Below are 23,009 nucleotides of genomic sequence, written 5' to 3' on the forward strand. Positions count from 1 at the left end.
TGCAAATCATTAATAGAAATGTCACTTTACACCTTATTCTGTAAGGTGTTAACTAGGCATCTGGTAACGGATACAAAAATTCAGAAACCATAATATTAAACAAGGGTATGATATCATTTCTTATTAAACCGTCTACATAAAGGTGTGTGCGTGTGTGTGTCTGAGTACACTTGGAAGGATATGCACCAAAATGTTAACCGGTGATTGTAAGGGAGAAGATTAATAGGTGCACTTTAAATCTTTTTGCCTACTGTATTTTCGAATTTATTTGCATTAAACTACCAAAAATAAACCAAAAAAAGGATTCTGGATTTAACTCTTTCTGAGTAGAGAAAATTTCATTATTACTGTTTCTAAAAGGGAAAACAAAGTTAGACGAATGAAACCAAATGAGATGAATTATAAGACTAGATGTTAAGGAAACAAAGAGTAACTTATTAGGAGGAAGAGGGCAGAGGCAATGATGAAAGTGAAGTTAAAGTTAAGGTCAAAGAGATGAAGTTTGTGATCAAAGTCCTTCCTAAGATATCTAGAAAGAGTACAAGGTCAACAATTCTTAGAATGTATCTCCTAATAATTTAAATGTTCAGTGATCTGTTAGCATATTTATATTAAATACACCAAAAAATTTAAAAACAATAACCAGCCTTTCATTTTGTAGTCATTTCTATTCACAAAGGCTTTTGCTATGACCATAACAATGAATGACAAAAAGGTGACACACAATTGTCATTAACATCTGGGTGCATATTCTTTTGTTTGCATTAAAAGTTTAAAAAAACCTAGATAGGATGTAGCTTAAGAATAAATATAATTCATACTCAAAATATTTGGTTCCTTTCGGAATATAAAATATAAACTGTTCAAGGGAAATGAATATAAAATTAGCATTTCTATGCAAGTTTTGTCTTATAGTTTAAAATAACGTATTTAAAATTTGCCTATATTCAGCATAACTGGATTTGGAAGATCTAAAATAACTGAAATAAATTATGGCTTATTGTGGTAAAGAACAAACCAATTCATTTCCCAGTATTCTCTTTAGGGTATGAAGTATCTAAAACAGAACCAGCAACAATCATACCAAATCTACAGCTTTGCCCCTAGCTGCCCTCATCAACACACATCAATGAAATATAATACAATCTGTGTAAACTGCAGGAGAGTAATTCAGATTTGGTTGAGCAACTTTCTCCTGGTATCAAAGAACTAGCTTTGATGACTAATTCATTCCAGATTTCACTGGGCATTAGGTCTAGTATTTTGTTTCTTTGCAATATTTACTATTTACCCACACTTGAATGGACTTCAGGGTCTAAGATCAACTGCTTTTCAAATGGAAATATTCTGGGAAGGTAGTTCTAAAAACCATTAGTGCCTCAAATACAGTATTTACTGTACTGGCTGTTTCAAACCAATGAACATCCAATCGACAGACAAAGTCAGATGTTGGTAGTGAGTGAATGAATATACATTGAGGAGAAAGAGTCTGCTTGACATCACAGTATTACTACAATGTCTCAAAGGTGTAGGCACACAAATAGCTATTCTCTAAAAGCAATGGAAATTTTAGCTCAAGTTTCAGATCTTATTCCAAGGGGAGTATCCCAGAAAATGGGAAGAAAGAAATGTTTTTTCCACTTGTTATGTCAAGATGTATTCAGAAATGTATAATATGTATAATAAACAATCATAATAAACTGTGTCACCTAAGACTTTAGCAAACTGGAAAATTATTGAAATGTATACAAATTGCATAAAAATTAGTGTGATAAATCAGTGGTGCCTTTTCACACATACTTAGTCCTGGTTAAGACAACTAAAGACAAGCCAATGATAGGCGATCACAATCAAAATCATAAGCCAAATCAGTATGTCAATGTTTCAATTAAATTATAGATGGGCTTCTTGAAAGAAATGTTTTTCAAAATGGAGCAATCACATCATTTTAATTTAAAGAGCACAATCAACAAGAGAAAATTTTAAGTGTGGAAAATTAAGATCTGACAAGTATTTTATTAAAAAAAAAAAGCCTTTAATCATGTAAAATTCCTATCATTTGCGAACCAGTGGTAAAGGAGCATGCCTCCAGAAAGAAAACATTAGCAGTGGGTTCCAGGTGACAAGAATGATTGTTGCTGCCTGAGTCCTATTCCTATAAACCTACAAAATGTTATAAACTCTTATCTAAAGTTAAAAAAAATGAAAGCCTTTATATTCTTATTAGTCACTCAAAAAGTTTAGAGGTTTAAAAAATGAAATGTCCATGTAGTTACATGTAATATTAATTTCCTTTTCACAGTGGTTCACTTTTCAATTGTATGAATAAACTTAAATTTCTCTCCCTCTCCAAAAAACTGAAATGCCAATGGGAAAATCTGAATGACAGTACACGAGTTCTCAGAAAAGTTCAAAACAAAATTTAGATCTTAATAAACTGGTACTAATTAAAGGTGCATTTTGAAAAATATAATATGGGATGACCCATTAATTCTATATTACAAAATATAAGCGGAAATCTTATTTTAAATTCTAACATTGAAAACAATATTATTTTATTACTTTGGACAGTTGCAAAGTTGACTTGCACAAAGTTCTCCGGCCACAAAACTAAGATGGTAATTTTGCTTATTACTCAGATATATCGTTTAATTTTATATAGAATACTTTTCATTTTCATTTTATCACTGTATACTCATTTAAAGTATGAATCTGTCAAAAGCAGATCTAATATTACACAATTCCGACCACTTGAAATACAGCATGATGCAGAAACATAGTAGCATTGTAACAAATAGCAATAAAATATGCAATGTCAGTGACCCCCAGAGTAAGGAGTGAAGCAGAATGTTTTCTTGCTTTCATTACGGTAAAACTTTCTTGCATGCCTTAGGAAGGGTATACCAAATGATGTTACTGATGAGGAAGAGGAGAAAGATACCTTTCTCTCCACAAAAGATGCTTTTACACACATTATTACATTTTAGTTAAACAGAGACAATGGAACAGAGAGAAATTTCAAAGTAGAAATGATTTGCCAAGACTTATAGAGCAGGTCGGAGAGAGAAATGGATTCATCTTTTCTTTAGATTCTTGACCCTCAATGTCATAAAAGGCAGAGTTATTCTTAAACAGAGCATCTTTTCAGAGCTTAAAAACACAGTAGGAATAGTCACACACATTGAAAAAGACAAAGAAAGTGCTTCCTACCATACATCGCATGCGTCTGCTCATGAGCCCCGTACTGAGTTGCTGAAGAAGATACTAAACCAGGCTGGGCATGTGTTGGTGGTGCCATCATTCTAGCATTACCCTGTATTACAGGACTATAGACATGAGGATGCTGTATTCAAACAAAAAATAAAGAAAAAACATTAAAGTACCAGATATAGTCAAGTAGATTTTAGTTATGTCTTAACTCCATGGTTTCCAGGTTTCCAGAAACAACTCCTAAAATTCTAAATCCTTTCTTGGCTAGAAAGGATTTAGCCTTTGAAACACTTATACTGATCAGCAACTTGCTATGAGGTTAAAAATGGCCCCCAAATCCTTAGCTGCCTACCCCACCGTTAACATATAGCACAAAATATAAAGGAAAAACCCCTTTACCATACTAAAAGTTATTTCAATGGAACAACAGTTAAGAGTTATTAGGTCATATCAGGCTTACCTGAGACTGATAATGTGGCACATGCTGAACAAGAGGCTGATTTGGAAACTGCTGGGGACTATAGGCAACATATTGTGTGGAATAAGCTGGTGGGGTGGCCACAATTGGTGGGCCTGCTGCTGAGGCTGGGTGCATCATGGTACTCTGATGATGTTGGTCTTGCCGTTGTTGGGGCATATTTGGTACTGCAGGAAAAAACGACATAATATTAGAACACAGCAGCTCCTTATTAGCATAAAATACACGAACATGGTCCATAAGGCTCTGCATGATTGGGTCAAAGCCTACCTCTCCGATGCCATGTTATACCACACTCATCCCCCTTCAGCCACTATGGGCTGTTTTCCTATCATATATGCTATTCCTCAGCCTCAAACCCCAATCCCCTACTGCCAGGTTGGAAAATTTTTACTTGTCCATCAAGTGTCAGCTTGAAAGCAACATTCTCAGAGAGATACTCTGTGACGACCCCCAGACTTCATCAAGTCCCTGTAATTACAAGACTTACAGCACTAGGAAACAACATTTCCCTCATACTTCTCATATACACCCTGTTTGAGACACTGAATTATGCCATTGCTAGAGAAGGGCACTGGATTTTATTCAAAGGAAAACAAAAGTACAACAAAAAAGCCAAAACAGACCCAACACTTAACTCCATCTTTCTAAATTTCCTACCACTGAACTCTTGCTTTCTCAAACATAGCATCACACGCTACCATGTAGCGCTTTTTAAAAATTGCAATAGCTCTTTTAAAACATTACTTTTTGTCTTTTATTACTCCACACAAATTTCTGCCTATAATCTCCTCCATTAAAGCTCTAGTTAAAAGAGAGGCCGCGACAGTGTGAGGCCCGCGCACCGCGATGAAGAGTGGCCCCCGCTTGCCACAACTAGAGAAAGCCCTCGCAAAGAAACGAGGACCCATCACAGCCAAAAAATAAATTAAAAAAAAAAAAAAAAAAAAAAGCTCTAGTTAACAATTTAGCTCAACTGTCATCTCCCCTGTATCGTCTTTCCCAGTCCCCCACAAAACAGCTAGCTGCATGCTCTGTGTACCTTTTCCTCACATGTTTATTACAGCACTGACTGTTGTCTGTGATGGGTTTATGGTGCTATGTTAACCAAGCCACTTGAGGGAAGAAGTTGTGAACCACTGCTTACAGCAAGCTACAAAGAATGTGTAACTTCATATGTTCACAAAATCATCAAAACTGGCTACACAGGTAACTGCTAATGTAGACACAGAATTTGTCTTTTTTTTAATATTTGAAATTTTTTGCTAAAAATTTAATGACTGTTGCTGATACTTAGGAGAGCTAGTTATACACTGTGTTATCTAGTCAGAAAAGCAAACTTGAAAACAGAGAAAACCAATTAGGTAATATTGTTCTGAATTTAATCTTGAGATTCCCACATATTGAAAAAGTACACCCTTCTAGTAAAGAAAAGCCACCCCAAACTCAAATATCATTTTTATCACATGAAAGTTTGTCTAATTTAAGCTAAATAAGCTTAACTTACTCACTATCACTATCTCTTTTCATACTTTACAACCCTCACATATTAAAATTTTTTTTCAAAAAGCCAGTCAAATTTACTGATTTTTAAAAATAAAAAATTCTAGTTATAAAAACAATGCTTGGGACTTCCCTGGGGGCTCAGTAGTTAAGAATTCACCTGCCAATGCAGGGGACACAGGTTCGAGCCCTGGTCCAGGAAGATTCCCACATGCCGCGGAGCAACTAAGCCTGTGCGCCACAACTACTGAGCCTGTGCTCTAGGGGCCACGAGCCACAACTACTGAACCCATGTGCTGCAGCTACTGAAGCCTGCACACCTAGAGCCCATACTCCGCAAAAGAGAAGCCACCACAATAAGAAGCCTGCACGCAGCAACGAAGACACAACACAGCCAAAAACTAAAAATTAAAAGAACAAAAAACAAAACAAACAATGCTTGAACAAAATCTTAAAAGATATAATACACAGAGATATATCTGGTTTTATGGTTGTATAACCCCCCACCCACCCAAACTGAATCTACCTTAATCTTAAACCACAGTTTAGACTGGCCATACTTCAGCCGTTTCCTTACGTCAATGATTTTCAACTGGAAGCAATTTTGCCTTTCAAGGGGCATTTGGCAACATCTGGAGACATTTTTGGTTGTCACAATTAGAGAAGGGGAGGATACTACTAGCATCTAATGGGCAGAGGCCAGGGATGCTAATAAACATCCTATAATGCACAGACCCCACCCAGTCTAACCCCACACACAAAGAATATCTGTCCCAAAATGTTCCTGACTTCAGCATATTGACTTCAGCATATTTTCAAACACAACTAAATTTTTCTCACAGGACGCAAAAATGATAACACGGCATTACGCACCAAGAAGACAAAGAGGTGGTTTTGTGAAAAAAGGCACTACTATCATGAAGGAAAGATATGCCTTATATGATCTATGGCTGCATTTCAGAAGCAAGTCCTTAATTTTCCATGTTATTTGAAGAGTAAATCAGCAGGATATAAGATTAACATAAAGACGGCAAATAGCCTTCATAGACATAGAAGATGCAATGGAAAAGATGAACCCACTTTACATTAACAATAAAAAAAGAAAATACCTAAGGCAAAAACTGAAGAAACACATAAAACCTTTAAGAGAAACTTAAAAATACTACTGAAGAGGCTTCCCTGGTGGTGCAGTGGTTAAGAATCCGCTTGCCAATGCAGGGAACCCGGGTTCAAGCCCTGGCCCGGGAAGATCCCACATGCCGCGGAGCAAGTAAGCCCGTGCGCCACAACTACTGAGCCCATGTGCCACAACTACTGAAGCCCATGTGCCTAGAGCCTGTGCTCCACAACAAGAGAAGCCACAACAATGAAAAGCCTGTGCACTGCAATGAAGACCCAACACAGCCAAAAATAAAAACAAATAAAACAAACAAAACAACTACTGAAGGTAGAGAAGCAGATTTAAACAAGCAGTAAGGCATCATTTGTTCATGGATAGGAAGACAATATAAAGATAGCAATTCTCCTCTAAGTTAATTTCTAAATTATGTATTTATAAATTTAATGTAGTTCTAATGAAAATGCCAACTGGCAAACTGAATATTAAAACCCAGGAGTTCATACTAATAGAACAACAACAACAAACCCTCACTGGTCAACCTTTAGGGATAATAGGAAACCAACTCATTATTTTGAGAACTGCCTTGAAATGATGGGCAGTTTAGCTGCCTTTCTTTCACAAACTGTACCTCATGGTAACCAAATAGTCTGACAAGGTAAAGTTTTTCTTTATAGAAATAGTCCAGCTAATAATTGAAAAAGAGATGACAGAATGAGAATGCCATTTTGCAATCCTGAATGAAAGAATAAATCTAGTGCTAGAGAGTGATTGTCAGTGCTGCTAAAACAAACAGAGAAGAGCTGGTATGAAACGTTATCCTGGATAGATAAGGCAGCCAAGTTACTCCTACTATCCAGAAAAAAAAAAAAAAAAAAAAAAAAAGACACACAGACTCCTAATAAAAGTACACACATCATCTATGAAACATTCCAGGTTAAGTTTTAAAAAATACAAACTAATCTTTCTTATCTACAATCAGTTCACAAGGATTAGAGGGGACAGAGAAACACTTTAAACAATATCACAGGGACACAATCCATGAAATTCAGATGGTGGGAAAGAATATAGGACAAAACAAATCAGATTTAAATAAGATAGAAACGGAAAAAACTAAGGAGAAACCTATAAGAGAGAGTTAACATTAAGAGAGAGAAACCAATCAAATGAAAAGCGTGGATTCTGGATTGTGGCTCAACAAGCCAACTATTAAGAAAAATTCATAAGACAGTAAGAAAAACTTGTGGTCTACACATTTGATAGGAAGAAAAAACTGCTAATTTTTTTAGGTGTGAAAAATGGTATTTTAACTATGGTTTAAAAAAAGAAAGAGTCCACAACTCTGTGAGGGTATGAATGAACAAAACATGTTTTTAAAACTGTCATAATAAAAATTTACCACAACATAAAACAATTTAAAAAACTGACTTAAACATGATAAACAAATGCAATTTGTAAATCGCATTTGGATCCTAACTGGAACAAATTAACCATAAAAAAATATATTTAAAAAATAGCCACAGAAATTTGAGGATATGGGAATTACTGTTAAGTCTTTTTGGTGTGATAACGGTATTGTAATGTTTTATGTTTGTTTTTAAAAGACCCCTTATCTTTAAGAATTTTAAAATAAAGTATTTATAAATAAAATGGTGTATCCGGGATATGCTTCAAAACAATCTGAGAGGAGAGAGGTCCTGTAGATGAAACAAAATTGGCCATGAGTTTCTTTCTTTCTTTCTTTTTTTAAAAAAATAAATTTATTTATTTATTTTCTTTTTGGCTGCAATGGGTCTTCGTTGCTGCGCGTGGGCTTTCCCTGGTTGCAGTGGTGGGGGCTACTCTTCGTTGTGGTGGGCAGGCTTCTCACTGCGGTGGCTTCTCTTGTTGCGGAGCATGGGCTCTAGGCTCAAGGGCTTCAGCAGTTGCAGCACACAGGCTCAGTAGTTGTGGCTTGTGGGCTCTAGAGTGCAGGCTCAGTAGTTCTGGGGCACAGGCTTAGTTGCTCCGCAGCATGTAGGATCTTCCCGGACCAGGGCTCAAACCCGTGTCCCCTGCATTGGCAGATGGATTCTTAACCACTGCGCCACGAAGGAAGTCCTGGCCATGAGTTTCTAACTATTAAAGCTGACCGATGAGTTCTTTTACACTGTTGTACTAGTCTAACTGCTTACTTGTATATGTTTGAAATTTTCAGTAATAAAAACGTTCTTAAAAGCCAACTGATTTTTTTTTTAGAGTAGTCAACCTGAATATCAAGTTCATATGGAAAAAAAAAAACAAGAAAGAAAAAAGTCAGGAAAGCCTGAGGGGGGAAAAATCAATGTTGGGAGTGGATGGATGGGAAAGTAGTCTTAACAGTTTAACAGAATGGAAGAGAAAATCCAGATATAGATTTAACTACACATGGACACTTAATATATGATGAAAATGGCAGTTCATATCAGTCTGTTCTCTGATCACAATGGAATGAAAAGTAAAAAACGGAAATACCCAAATATTTGGAAATTAAAAACACACTACTACCACAACATAATAAAGGCCATATATGACAAACCCACAGCCAACATCGTTCTCAGTGGTGAAAAACTGAAACCATTTCCACTAAGATCAGGAACAAGACAGGGTTGCCACTGTTATTCGACATAGTTTTGGAAGTTTTAGCCACAGCAATCAGAGAAGAAAAAGAAATAAAAACAATCCAAACCGGAAAAGGAGAAGTAAAACTGTCACTGTTTGCAGATGACATAATACTATACATAGAGAATCCTAAAGATGCTACCAGAAAACTACCAGAGCTAATCAATGAATCTGGTAAAGCAGCAGGATACAAAATTAATGCACAGAAATCTCTTGCATTCCTATACACTAACAACAAAAAATCTGAACGAGAAATTAAGGAAACAATTCCATTTAGTACTGCAACGAAAAGAATAAAATACCTAGGAATAAACATTCCTAAGGAGACAAAAGACCGGTATGCAGAAAACTATAAGACACTGATGAAAGAAATCAAAGATGACACAAACAGATGGAGAGGATATACCATGTTCTTGGATTGGAAGAATCAATATTGTGAAAATGACAATACTACCCAAAGCAATCTACAGATTCAATGCAATCCCTATCAAATTACCAGTGGCATTTTTTACAGAACTAGAACAAAAAATCTTAAAATTTATATGGAGACACAAAAGACCCCGAATAGCCAAAGCAGTCTTGAGGGGAAAAAACAGAGCTGGTGGAATCAGATTCCCTGACTTCAGACTATACTACAAAGCTACAGTAATCAAGACAATATGGTACTGGCACAAAAACAGAAATATACATCAATGGAACAGGATAGAAAGCCCAGAGATAAACCCATGCACATATGGTCACCTTATCTTTGATAAAGGAGGCAAGAATATACAATGGAGAAAAGACAGACTCTTCAATAAGTGGTGCTGGGAAAGCTGGACAGCTACATGTAGAAGAATGAAATTAGAACACTCCCTAACACCATACACAAAAATAAACTCAAACTGGATTAAAGACCTAAATGTAAGGCCAAACACTATAAAACTCTTAGAGGAAAATATAGGCAGAACACTCTATGACATAAATCATAGCAAGATCCTTAATGACCCACCTCCTAGAGAAATGGAAATAAAAACAAACAAACAAACAAAAAAAAACAAATGGGATGTAATGAAACTTAAAAGCTTTTGCACAGCAAAGGAAACCATAAACAAGATGAAAAGACAACCCTCAGAATGGGAGAAAATATTTGCAAAAGAAGCAACTGACAAAGGATTAATCTCCAAAATATATAAGCCACTCATGCAGCTCAATATCAAAAAGACAAACAACCCAATCCAAACATGGGCAGAAGACATTTCTCCAAAGATACACAGATTTCCAACAAATATGTGAAAGGATGCTCAACATCACTAATCATTAGAGAAATGCAAATCAAAACTACAATGAGGTATCACCAGTCAGAATGGTCATCACAACAGTCAGAATGGCCATCATCAAAAAATCTACAAACAATAAATGCTGGAGAGGGTGTGGAGAAAAGGGAACCCTCTTGCACTGTTGATGGGAATGGAAATTGATACAGCCACTATGGAGAACAGTATGGAGGTTCCTTAAAAGACTAAAAATAGAACTACCATGTGACCCAGCAATCCCACTACTGGGCATATACCCTGAGAAAACCGTAATTCAAAAAGAGTCATGTACCACAATGTTCACTGCAGCACTATTTACAATAGCCAGGATATGGAAGCAACCTAAGTGTCCATCAACAGATGAATGGATAAAGAAGATGTGGCACATATATAAAATGTAATTATTACTCAGCCATAAAAAGAAATGAAACTGAGTTATTTGTAGTGAGGTGGATGGACCTAGAGTCTGTTATACAGAGTGAAGTAAGTCAGAAAGAGAAAAACAAATACCGTACGCTAACATATATATACGGATTCTAAAAAAAAATGTTCTGATGAAACTAAGGGCAGGACAGTAATAAAGACACAAACGTAGAGAGTGGACTTAAGGACACGGGGAGGGGAAAGGGTAAGCTGGGATGAAGTGAGAGAGTGGCCCTGACATATATACACTACCAAATGTAAAACAGATAGCTAGTGGGAAGCAGCCACATAGCACAGCGAGATCAGCTCCGTGCTTTGTGACCACCTAAAGGGGTGGGATAGGGAGAGTGGGAGGGAGACACAAGAGGGAGGAGATATGGGGATATATGTATACGTATAGCTGATTCACTCTGTTATACAGCAGCAACTAGCAGAAAAATGTAAAGCAATTATATTCCAATAAAGATGTTAAAAAACAAAACAAAACACTACTAAATAGCCCATTGGTCAAAGAAGAAATCATAAGACAGAAAATATTCTGAATGAAATATGAAAATAAAACACATCAAGTTTTAGGGATGTAGCTAAAGTAATGATTAGAAATGTATAGCTTTAAATGCTTCTTTTTTTTTTTTTTTTTTTTTTGGCGGTACGCGGGCCTCTCACTGTTGTGGTCTCTCCCGTTGGGGAGCACAGGCTCCAGACACGCAGGCTCAGTGGCCATGGGTCACAGGCCTAGCCGCTCCACAGCATGTGGGATCTTCCCGGACCAGGGTACGAACCCGTGTCCCCTGCATCGGCAGGCAGACTCTCAACCACTGCGCCACCAGGGAAGCCCCCTAATAGAATAGAATAGAATAGAAGCCCCCTTCTATTCTAATAAAGAAAGTTTTAAAATCAATGATCTAAGCAACTGCCTTATAGAAAAGGGACGGAAAATTAAATCCAAAGAAAACAAAGAAAGGAAATGATAAAGAGAAAGATCAATGAAAGTACTGGGTTGGCCAAAAAGTTTGTTTGGTTTTATTCTGTACAATGGCTCTAGTAGTGCTTAGCTGTCTACAACTTCACTTGAAACAATTTTGTTAGACTGTATTGTGGCAGCTGTCACATCAGTGTCCATTTTTAAAAAAACTTATCAAAATTGGTAGATTTTTGTGTAATCATTTTAATACTGAAGATGCAAGGAAAAAAAGCAACATTTTCAGCATACTATGCTTTATTACTTCAAGAAAGGTAAAAACGCAACTGAAATGCAAAAAAAAAGATTTGTGTAGTGTACGGAGAAGGTGCTATGACTGATTGAATCTGTCAAAAGTGATTTGCGAAGTTTTGTGCTGGAGATTTCCTGCTGGATGATGCTCCACAGTCGGGTACATCAGTTGAGGCTGATAGCGATCAAATCGAGATATTAATTGAGAACAATCAACATTCTACCATGTGGGAAATAGCCGATACACTCACAATGTGCAAATCAAGTGATGAAAATCATTTGCACCAGCTTGGTTATGTGAATCGCTTTGATGCTTGGGTTCCATATAGGTTAGGCAAAAAAAAACCTCCTTGACTGTATTTCCGCATGCGATTCTCTACTTGAACATAATGAAAACGTTCTGCTTTTAAAACAAATTGTGACGGGCGATGAAAAGGAGATACTGTACAATAATGTGGAATGGAAGAGATCGTCAGGCAAACAAAATGAACCACCACCAACTACACCAAAGGCCAGTCTTCATCCAAAGAAGGTGATGTTGTATAAATGGTGGGATTGGAAGGGAGTCCTCTATTATGAGCTCCTTCTGGAAAACTAAACGATTAATTCCAACAAGTACTACTCTCAATTAGACCAACTGAAAGCAGCACTCGACGAAAAGCGTCTGGAATTAGTCAACAGAAAAAGCGTAATCTTCCATCAGGATAATGTAAGACCACATGTTTCTTTGATGACCAGGCAAAAACTGTTTCAGTTTGGCTGGGAAGTTCTGATTTATCTGTTGTATTCATCAGACATTGCACCTTAGGACTTCCATTTATTTCGGTCTTTACAAAGTTCTCTTAATGGAAAAAAATTTTAATTCCCTCAAAGACTGTAAAAGGCACCTGGTACAGCTCTTTGCTCAAAAAGGTAAAAAGTTTTGGGAAGTTGGAATTATGAAGCTGCCTGAAAAATGGCAGAAGGCAGAACAAAATGGTGAATATGTTGTTCATAAAACGTTCTTGGTGGAAATGAAAACTGTGTCTTTTTTTGAAATAAATTTATTTTATTTTATTTATTTTTGGCTGCGTTGGGTCCTAGTTGCTGCGTGCTGGCTTTCTCTAGTTGCAGTAAGTGGGGGCTACTCTTCATTGTGGTGCGCGGGCTTCTCACTTTGGTGGCTTCTCTTGTTGCAAGCACGGGCTCTAGAGCGCAGGCTCAGTAGTTGTGGCGCACGGGCCTAGCTGCTCCGCGGTATGTGGGATCTTCCTGGACCAGGGATGTAACCCATGTCCCCCGCACAGGCAGGCAGATTCTCAACCACTGGGCCACCGGCAAAGTCCCTGTGTCTTATTTTTACTTAAAAAACCGAAGGAACTTTTTGGCCAAGACAATAGAAGCTGGCCTTTGAAAAGGTCAGTAAGTCTCTAACAAGACTGATCAATAAAAGAGGGGGAAAAGACATAAATTATCAATACCAGAAGTGAAAGACAGAGCATCACTACAGATCCTAAAGACATTAAAAAGATAAAGGAATATTATGAACAACTTTATGCCATTAAATCTGGTAAATTAGATGAGACAGCCAGCATTAACTTGGTATCAAGATCCTACAAGGACACTACAAAGCAAAGCAAACTACAGACCAACATCCACCATGAACACAGACAAAAACCTCTTTAATAAAATACTATCAAGTCATACACAGGAAAACATATAAAGATAGTACACCATGACTAAGCGTATAAATGGGGTGCCAGGAATGCAAAGCTGGTTCGATATTCAAAAATCAGTCAGACTTCCTTGGTGGCGCAGCAGTTAAGATTCCGCTGCCAATGCAGGGGACACGGGGCTTGAGCCCTGGTCCGGGAAGATCCCACATGCCACGGAGTGACTAAGCCCGTGTGCCACAACTACTGAGCCTGTGCTCCAGAGCCTGCGAGCCACAACTACTGAGCCTGCATGCCACAACTACTGAAGCCTGCATGCCTAGAGCCCATGCTCCGCAATATGAGAAGCCACTGCAACCAGAAGCTGGCACACTGCCATGAAGAGAAGCCCCTGCTCGCTGCAATTAGAGAAAGCCTACGCGCAGCAACGAAGACCCAACGCAGCCACAAATAAATAAATAAATTTATTTTTTAAAAAAAGCCACTGAAGTGTTCAATTAAAAAAAATCAATGTAATTCTTCAAAATAACACAGCAAATCAGAAAAACCACATGATCAGCATAAGAGATGCTTAAGTATTTGACACAATTCAATAACCATTCATCACTAAAAAACACAACAAAAAACATCCCCAGCAAGGTATGAATTTAAACCACAACTAACACTATACCAAAGGGTGAAAGATACTGTTTCACCCCTAAGATCAGGGGCATGGTAAGGAATGCATCCCTTCTATTCAGTAAGTAATGTATTAGAAGACCCAGCCAGTGTAGTACGGTTAAAAAAAAAAGACAGATATACTGACTGGATTATGACTGTGTACATAGAAAAGTCTAAGTAAGTCTAAAAAGAAGCTATTAGAAACAACAGATGGGTTTAGCAAAGTGGCAAGACACAAGGTTGATAGTAAAAAATCTAGTGTATCTCTATATACTAGGTAAACAAATGCTGAAAAGTTTACGCCATAAAAAAATTAAATACTAAGTGATAAATTTAAGTAAACAAATGCAAAACTTATACAATGAAAACTACAAAATATTGGTGAAATTGAACACTTAAATAAATGGAGAAATACAACATGCTTGTGGATTGGAAAATTAAATATCGTTAAAGGGGGTCAATTCCCCCACAAACTGATCTTCAGATACAGACACATAGTTCCAAGCTGATTCTACAGTTTATTTGGAAATGTAAAGAACCTAGAATATCTAAAACAATTTTAACCAAGACGAATAAAACTGGAGGACTTCCATGAACTGATTCTAAGATTTACTATAAAGTAACAATAATTAAAAAGCGAGTACTGGCATGAGGATACACAGATTAACACAACAAAATAGTTCAGGAATAGATCACACATATACAGACAACTGAATTCTATGAAGATGCCAAGATAATTTAACAGCAAAACAGAGGCTGGTGTTGGGAAAACTGGATATATATACATGGAAAAAAAAAAAAAAAACCAACGAACTGCTACATTTACCTCATGCCCTACACAAAAACTAACTTCAGGTCGATCATACAGCTAATTGTAAAAGCTAAAACTTGTATTAAACTTCTGGAAGAAACATAAAAATATTCACAACTTGGGGCAGGCAAAGGCTTCTTAGTTATGATATAAGAAAGCATGAATCATAAGAGAAAAACATGATAAATGGGACTTCATCAAAATAAACAACACAGGCTCTTTGAAAATATTCATAATACCTATACCTGATAAAGGATTTGTATTTAGAATATATAAATAACGGTTACAATTAAGAGTAAGAAAACAAACCAAAAGTAAATAAAGGAAAAAGATTTGAACACTTTGCAAAAGAAGACTGACAGCTAATAAACACATGAAAAGATGTTCACAATCAGTAATCATTAAAGAAATGCACATTAAAACCACAGTGAGGTAGCGTAACACACTCATCAGACGGGGTAAAATTAAAAAGACAGACAAGGGACTTCCCTGGTGGTGCAGTGGACAGGACTCCGTGCTCCCAATGCAGACGGCCTGGGTTCGATCCCTGGTCAGGGAACTAGATCCCACATGCATGCTGCAACTAAGAGTTCGCATGCCACAACTAAGGAGCCCTCATGCCGCAACTAAGGAATTGGCGAGCCACAACTAAGGAGCCCAGCCCACGAGCTGCAACTAAGGAGCCCACCTGCCGCAACTAAGACCTGGTGCAACCAGATAGATAGATAGATAAATAAATAAGCCAGAAAATCGTTGGCAAGGATGCAAAGCAATTGTAACTCTCATACATGGCTGATCAGTTGAAATGTAAAATGACACCATCACTTTGGAAAACAATTTACCAGTTACTTATTAATTTAAAATTGCATTCACCATACAACTAAAAAATTCTAGTTCTAGATATTTAACCCAGAGAAATGAAAGCAAATGTTCACACAAACACTTGTACAAAAATGTTCTTAACAGCTTTATTCACAACACCCAGAAACAGAAAATAATACAAATACCCATCAACTGGTAATGGGTAAACTGTGGTAAAATGGAATGCTCTTCAGCAATAAAAAGGAATAAACGGATACAGATGATAATATGAAATATTCTCAAATTATTATGTTGTTTAAGCCAGACACAAAAAATACAATACACGATTCCATTTACTAAATAAAAAATATCTAGAAAAGTCAAATCTAATCTACAGTAAGAGAAAGTAGAACAGTGGTTGCCTGGAGTGGGTGGCACTGGAGTACAGTTTTCATCAAAATGTACACTTAAAAGAAAGACATTTTGTTGTATGTAAATTACAGAACAATAAAACTGGTTAACAATTTTGGATAGCCATTTGGAACAAGATAAACTGGATTCATACCTTATACTGTGTATAAGGTAATTTCCAAATCAATCAGAAATTTAAATGTAAAAAAGAGGGAGTTATATAAATTCTAGAAAGCATATGAATTCTTTTACTACATGAGTGTGCAAAAATCTTAAAAACCATAAATCAAAAAATCAAAAGGTAAATCAAAGGAGAAAGTCATAACACTTCTAGGAAAAAACCAACCACAGGAGAAAATCTTTGCAACCTTGGAGTATGCAAATAGAGGAAACAAAAACACAACCATAGAAGAAAAATTGATCAAATGGACTCCAAAATGAATAAATAAGCCATAGACTACAAGAAAATGTTTGAAATACAGAAAAAGGAATTATATTCACCCATACTCCTACAACTCAGTAAGATAACTCAATTTAAAAAAGTATAAGGGGGCTTCCCTGGTGGCGCAGTGGTTGAGAGTCCGCCTGCCGATGCAGGGGACGCGGGTTCGTGCCCCGGTCCGGGAAGATCCCACATGCCGCGGAGCGGCTAGGCCAGTGAGCCATGGCCACTGAGCCTGCGCGTCCGGAGCCTGTGCTCCGCAATGGGAGAGGCCGCAACAGTGAGAGGCCCATGTACCACACACACACACACAAAAAAAGTATAAGGAAAATCTTGATACAATGATATATAGTAATTTCTAGGAATATGATGCCTTCAAACAAAAAAACTCATGGGTGCGGAACAGTACATATAGTGTGCTTCGTTTTATGTATGAGGGAAGAAAAATAAATGTCAACAAGGATGCCATGACAATTTAATGAGGAAAGAACAGTCTTTTCAACCAGTGGTGCTGGGATAACTGGATATCCACATGCAAAAGAATGAATGTGGACCCCATCCTCATACTATACACAAAACTTACCTCAGAATGTATCACCAACCTAAATGTTAGAGCTGAACTATAAAACTCTTAGAAGAAATCACAGTGTATCTTTGTGACCTTGAGTCAGGAAATGGTTTCTTAGTATGACACCAAAAGCAAAAGCAACAACAAAAATACAAATAAATCGAAGTTCCATCAAAATTAAAAAACTTCTGTGCTGCAAAGGACACCATCAAGCAAGTAAAAAGACAACCCATAAAATGGAGAAAATACCTGTAAATCCTGTATCTGATAAAAGATTTGTATACAGACTATATAAAGACAAATAACTTAATTAAAAACTAGGTCAAATATGTGAATAAACATTTCTCCAGAGAAGATATGCAAATGGTCAATGAACACATGAAAGTATGTTCAACATCTTCAGTCACTAGGGAAATACAAATCAAAACCATAATGAAATACTATTTTATAACCACTAGGATTATAACAGATAACAAGTGCTGGTGAGGATGTGGAGAAACTGGGACCTTTGTACACTACTGGTAGGAATAAAAAATGGTGCAGCCACTCTGGAAAACAGTGTGGCAGTTTCAACACTAATTCCACTCCAAGAGAAATGAAAACATAAGTCCTCACAAAAACTGTACACTAATGTTCAGCATTATTTCACAATAGTCAAAAGTGGGAACAACCCGAAGAAGCATCAACTGATGAATGGATAAATAAAATATGGTATCTATACAATGGAATATTATTCATCCATAAAAAGGAATGAAGTACTGATATATGCTCCAACATGGATGAACCTTGAAAACACTATGCTAAGTGAAAGAACTCAGTCACAAAGACTGCATTCAATATGATTTCATTCATATGAAATATCCAGAATAGGCAAATCTATAGAGAAAAGAAGGTAGATTAGCATGTCTAGGGTATGAGTGTATATGAGCATGGGGTGGGAGGGGAACAATTACTAAAAGGTATGAGGTTTCTTTTTGGAGTGATGAAAATGTTTTAAAATTGACTGTGGTGATGACTGGGCAACTCCGAGAATACCTTAAAACCCACCGAACTGTATACTTCAAAGGGATGAATTTTATGGCATTCGAATTACAGTTGACCCTTGAACAACAGAAGTTTGAACTGTGTGGGTCACTTATACGCAGATTTTTTTCAACAGTAAGTACTATAGCACTAAACGATACACTGTTGGTTGATCTAGAACTATGGACATGGAGGACTGACTATAAATTATATTCAGTTTTTGACTGCACAAGGGTCAGTGTCCCTAACCCCTGGGTTGTTCAAAGGTCAACTATATATCCTAAATAGAACCATTTAAAAAAAATAGAATGTATTATTTGCAAAGAAATAAATGTATACTTGCAAAAATAGACACTGTAAGGATATATAGAAAGTAACTTTAAATGATCACCTGCTGGTGATGGAAAGGATGATCCACATCTGGGATGGAAGTGATGAGGAAAGGACAAATGAAGAGACTGGGATGAAAGCAAGACTTCTCTGAATAATCTTTTTATGTAATTTCCACTTTGAAAATATGTATTTCACACATAAAAAATAAAATAAATTAAAAAACTATCCTTACAAATGATAACGAACTCAATCAGATTAACCTACCTATGTGTCAAACTGTTGGCATAACTCAGTGACTATAGGAAATAGTATTTTGGAAGTAACAAGGGCAGCAACTCCTGACTCTGAAAATTGGCACTTAAAGAATTCTTAGTGAGATACTAAAGAAATCTTAAATTTTATTCTGTAGTCCAGGAGTTAGACAACAAATAGTTCGGAAACATCTAATACACATTATAGGAAAATGTAAATAAGCCAGCCTCTAAGATGGCCCCCAGTGATCCCGCCACCTGGTATTCACACCCTTATGCAGTCCCCTCCCACATGCACCAGATTTGCTCTGCCTGATCTATATAGCAAATGACAGAAGTTAAGATACGTCACTTCCAAGGTTAGACTGTTAAACAAACTGTTGTTTCCATTTATGTCAGTTTCTCTCTGAATACTCATTGTGGGAGAAGCCAGCTGCCATGTTATTATGACCAGAACTATCCTGCCAACAGCTCTGAATCTGGAAGCAGATCCACCAGCCCCAGTTCAGATAACCACTGCTGTAGCCAACATCTTGTCTGCAACTTCTTAAGAGACTCTAAGGCAGAACCACCTAGCTAAGTAGCTCCTGGATTCCTGACCCTCAGAAACTAAGTGAAATAATATATGTTTGTTGTTTTAGGCAGCTAAGCTTTGTGGTAATTTGTTCAAAGACAGATATTATTAACTCAACAGCAATGAATATATCCAATAACCAGAAAACAGTTTCTAAATACTATTTCCCAGCAAAGAGAATGAGGGTTGCTTGGAGGATTACTGATCCAGGCCTAGAGTTAGAAGATTAGCCTGAGACATCATATTTGTAGCAGAAAGGAAGCTATCAGAGACAAATGAGTAGTACCCAAAGGACACAGGAGCCAACTTGAAGGGATTACCATCGATCAAAGATGGGACAATGGGAGCAGCAAAAAAAATAATAATTGACTGAAATACAATGAATATATAAAATTATATGAAAATCCATGTATTCATAACTTGCCTGTACAAACTATTTCAGGATACCCAAACAGCCCTTGTTAAAAAGAATAGTCCCTTACAGAATGATTCTAGCTAATAAATGGAGCAGAAATACTAGAAATTCAGAAATCGCTGTTTTCAAACTCCTAATTACAGTGATTTCCAAAGTATGGCCCTGTACCAGCAGGATCACTAGGGAATTGGTTTTTTTATAAATTGCACTAGGAAAGTAAATTCTCAGGCTATGCCCCAAACCTACTGAATTAGAAATTCTGGGGATGGGGCCAAGCAATTGGTGTTTTTAACAAACTCTCTAAGTGATTCTAATGTACATTAAAATTTGAGAACCACAGCCCAATGAAAAGATGATGTTAAGTATCAATCATTAATGAATTAGATGAAAGACTAATAGAAAACTTTACGATTGGGGAGGGGAGGATCAGGCTATCACCACCTGAGCCCTTAATAAATCTTACATAACTCAAAGTAGGACCAGATATTGTACAGCTCTCGAATGATCCAATATAGAGTACTCACAAATATCTATCAAGTATTCTTATCTCTTCCCGTAAAAAAGTTAAACCTGAATGTAAACAATGACATCACAAGAAGTAAAGAGACAAATCTAGAATACAGGACATGCTACATAATAATTGGTTTCTGCCACAAAGCAACAACAGGGGTAAAAACAGCAGGGGAACTACAAAGACATGTAACAAATATAATAATGTGAAGATCTTATTTTGATCCATATTCAAAACAAACGGACTGTAAAAATATATTCTTGGCCCAGTCAGGGTAATCTAATTATGATGGTTATTACATGATAAAAAGGAATTACTGTTCATTTTTATAAAGTGTGATAACAGACTCTGGCTATCTAACAAAAATGTCCATACTTTTATATATGATACACACGAAGTATGTAGATATGAAAATGGCAGGTCCTCAGAATAAGATTAACCCTATAACTAGAAAACTTTAAATGATCCAAGGTAGAGTTCTTCCAATGGGTTCCAGTGTTCTAAGGAAAGATAAAGGATAACATACTTTTTTTTTTTGGCTGCGCCACACAGCTTGTGGGATCTTAGTTCCCTGACCAGGGACTGAACCTGCGCCCCCTGCATTGGAAGCACAGAGTCTTAACCACTGGACTGCCAGGGAAGTCCCGGAAGCAACTTAAATTTATATGTCCATCAACAGATGAATGGATAAGGAAGATGTGGTATACAGACAATGGAATATTACTCAGCCATAAAAAAGAATGAAATAATGCCATTTGCAGCAACATGGATGAACCTAGAGATTATCATACTAACAGTGAAGGAAGTCAGGCAGAGAAAGACAAATATCATACGATATCACATATATGAGTCCAAAATATGACACAAATGAACTTATTTACAAAACAAACGGACTCACAGACACAGAAAACAAACTATGGTCACCAAAGGGGAACGCGGTGGGGACATATGAGGCACCTGGGACTGGCCGATACAAACTACCATATACGAGACAGACAACATAGGGAACTCCAGTCAATACCTTGCAATAAACTATAATGGAAAAGAAAAAAAGAAGTGAAATTTGCGTGATGGGGATAATTACTGGGTACTGAGAAATGACTTTACTATATAAACCATTCTACTTTCTATGCTCAATAAAATTATAGCAAATAATTGCTCTCAATTACCTAAATGGCAAAAGAGGGGAACCCTTTAGCATTTTTCAACATCAAGAAATTTCCTTTTAAGATAAATGTGTTTTTTTTCTATGAAGGCTCTTCTGCACAGAGAATACTAGATTATACAACACTCTCATTTTAAAGATGAGGAAACATTCCTCTAATACCATTTTGATGGTTTCTGAAGTGAGCCACCTCTGCTCAAAAAGAAATTCTAAATTTTTTGGGAAAAAATCATATATAAAATAAGAACGTCAGCAACTAGTTAAATTAATGTAGTGAACCCTCTTTCCAAATTTAACATTGAAAACTTCAAAATTAAATTATTTCTTGTGAAGAGGATCCTGAAATTCACGACTGATGGGTATTTTCTCCTCCTATTTTTGTTCATAAAAATGCATCTAAATACCTGATGTAACGTTGAGCACCAGAAGTCAATGAACAGCTTCACTGAAAGTCAAAACTGAACCACAAATATTTATTCATTATAAATTGAGTTATTTAATTCATGCAGCATGCAGACTACAAGCAAATACAGGCAGGATTATTCTCACCTTTACCTGCTCTATATGTCTTGGCTTGATTGACGGGCATGGGCGTCATAGGTATAGGATATAAAGGCTTAAGGGAATAAAAAAAACAAAAACAAAAACTGGAGATTAGGCTCTCAAGATATTAAGAATGTATTTTACCACTCTCTCTTAGTTGCATATTGCTAGAGAGCTAGCTCTGAGGTTTCCTGATTCTTTATGAGTCATTAAAAAATAAAATCACACCCACAGCTAAAAGGACAAACCCCAAACTACAGTAAATCTAAATCATCCTTCTTACCAGAAACATTCTCAGACTTAGGTCCTTATACTAACAACACACCACACTGCAAGCTTCCACTTTCTAAATACCTCTGTTATACCATCACTGCCTCAAATCACTGCACACCTACAGAGTGCTTGGTGTCAAATACAAATAACTTAGAGAGGGTAAATGAACACCAAATTCTATGACTTACTTGCACTCCTGGGCTCACTGGGACTGGATACATCATATTTGGTGCAAAACAAACAGGTTGAGTATAAACTGGAGTTGGCTGCTGATGACCCACCATAGATGGGCTAGGTTGTGCTTGAGGACGAGGCGAAGTTGGGGTGGTAGAAGGCTTTGGCTACAAAAACAAAAATCAACTACCTTAAGGTGAAAAGCTAACCATTACTGCAATTTGAGGACTGATTCCCCCCATTTTTCTCAGTTTTACTCACTGTTGATAAGTAGTACCTCTTAATGAAAATATCTCACAGAAAATAAACTTCCACGTTTCAAATAAAAGAAAAAAAATACTTGGTTATGTTACCAATAACCAAGTATTATTGGTTGATTAATGTTACCAGTTAATCAACAATGCTATTAAAAACAGCAGTGGTAGGGGCTTCCCTGGTGGCACAGTGGTTGAGAGTCCGCCTGCCGATGCAGGGGACAAGATGGGTTCGTGCCCCGGTCCGGGAAGATCCCACATGCTGCAGA

At 36.9% G+C, this 23,009-nt stretch overlaps 1 protein-coding gene across 8 annotated transcripts in view; it reads right to left on the reverse strand.

Moving 5' to 3' along the window:
* The window catches only part of ATXN2 (ataxin 2), a 137,601-nt gene that overhangs the window by 19,291 nt on the left and 95,301 nt on the right, over nt 1–23,009 (reverse strand). For 6 of the 8 annotated variants that reach the window (XM_060118306.1, XM_060118309.1, XM_060118303.1 and 3 more), the window contains exons 17-20: nt 22,501–22,653; nt 22,046–22,112; nt 3,671–3,855; nt 3,211–3,343 (exon numbers count right to left, since the gene is read on the reverse strand). In XM_060118306.1, the coding sequence (XP_059974289.1) occupies nt 3,211–3,343; nt 3,671–3,855; nt 22,046–22,112; nt 22,501–22,653 (538 nt within the window). The remainder of the gene's footprint in view (nt 1–3,210; nt 3,344–3,670; nt 3,856–22,045; nt 22,113–22,500; nt 22,654–23,009) is intronic. The other 2 variants (XM_060118304.1, XM_060118308.1) reach the window with 1 other exon arrangement.

Source organism: Mesoplodon densirostris, chromosome 15 (assembly GCF_025265405.1).
Source record: "Mesoplodon densirostris isolate mMesDen1 chromosome 15, mMesDen1 primary haplotype, whole genome shotgun sequence".
In the NCBI taxonomy this organism is placed as follows: domain Eukaryota; kingdom Metazoa; phylum Chordata; class Mammalia; order Artiodactyla; family Ziphiidae; genus Mesoplodon; species Mesoplodon densirostris.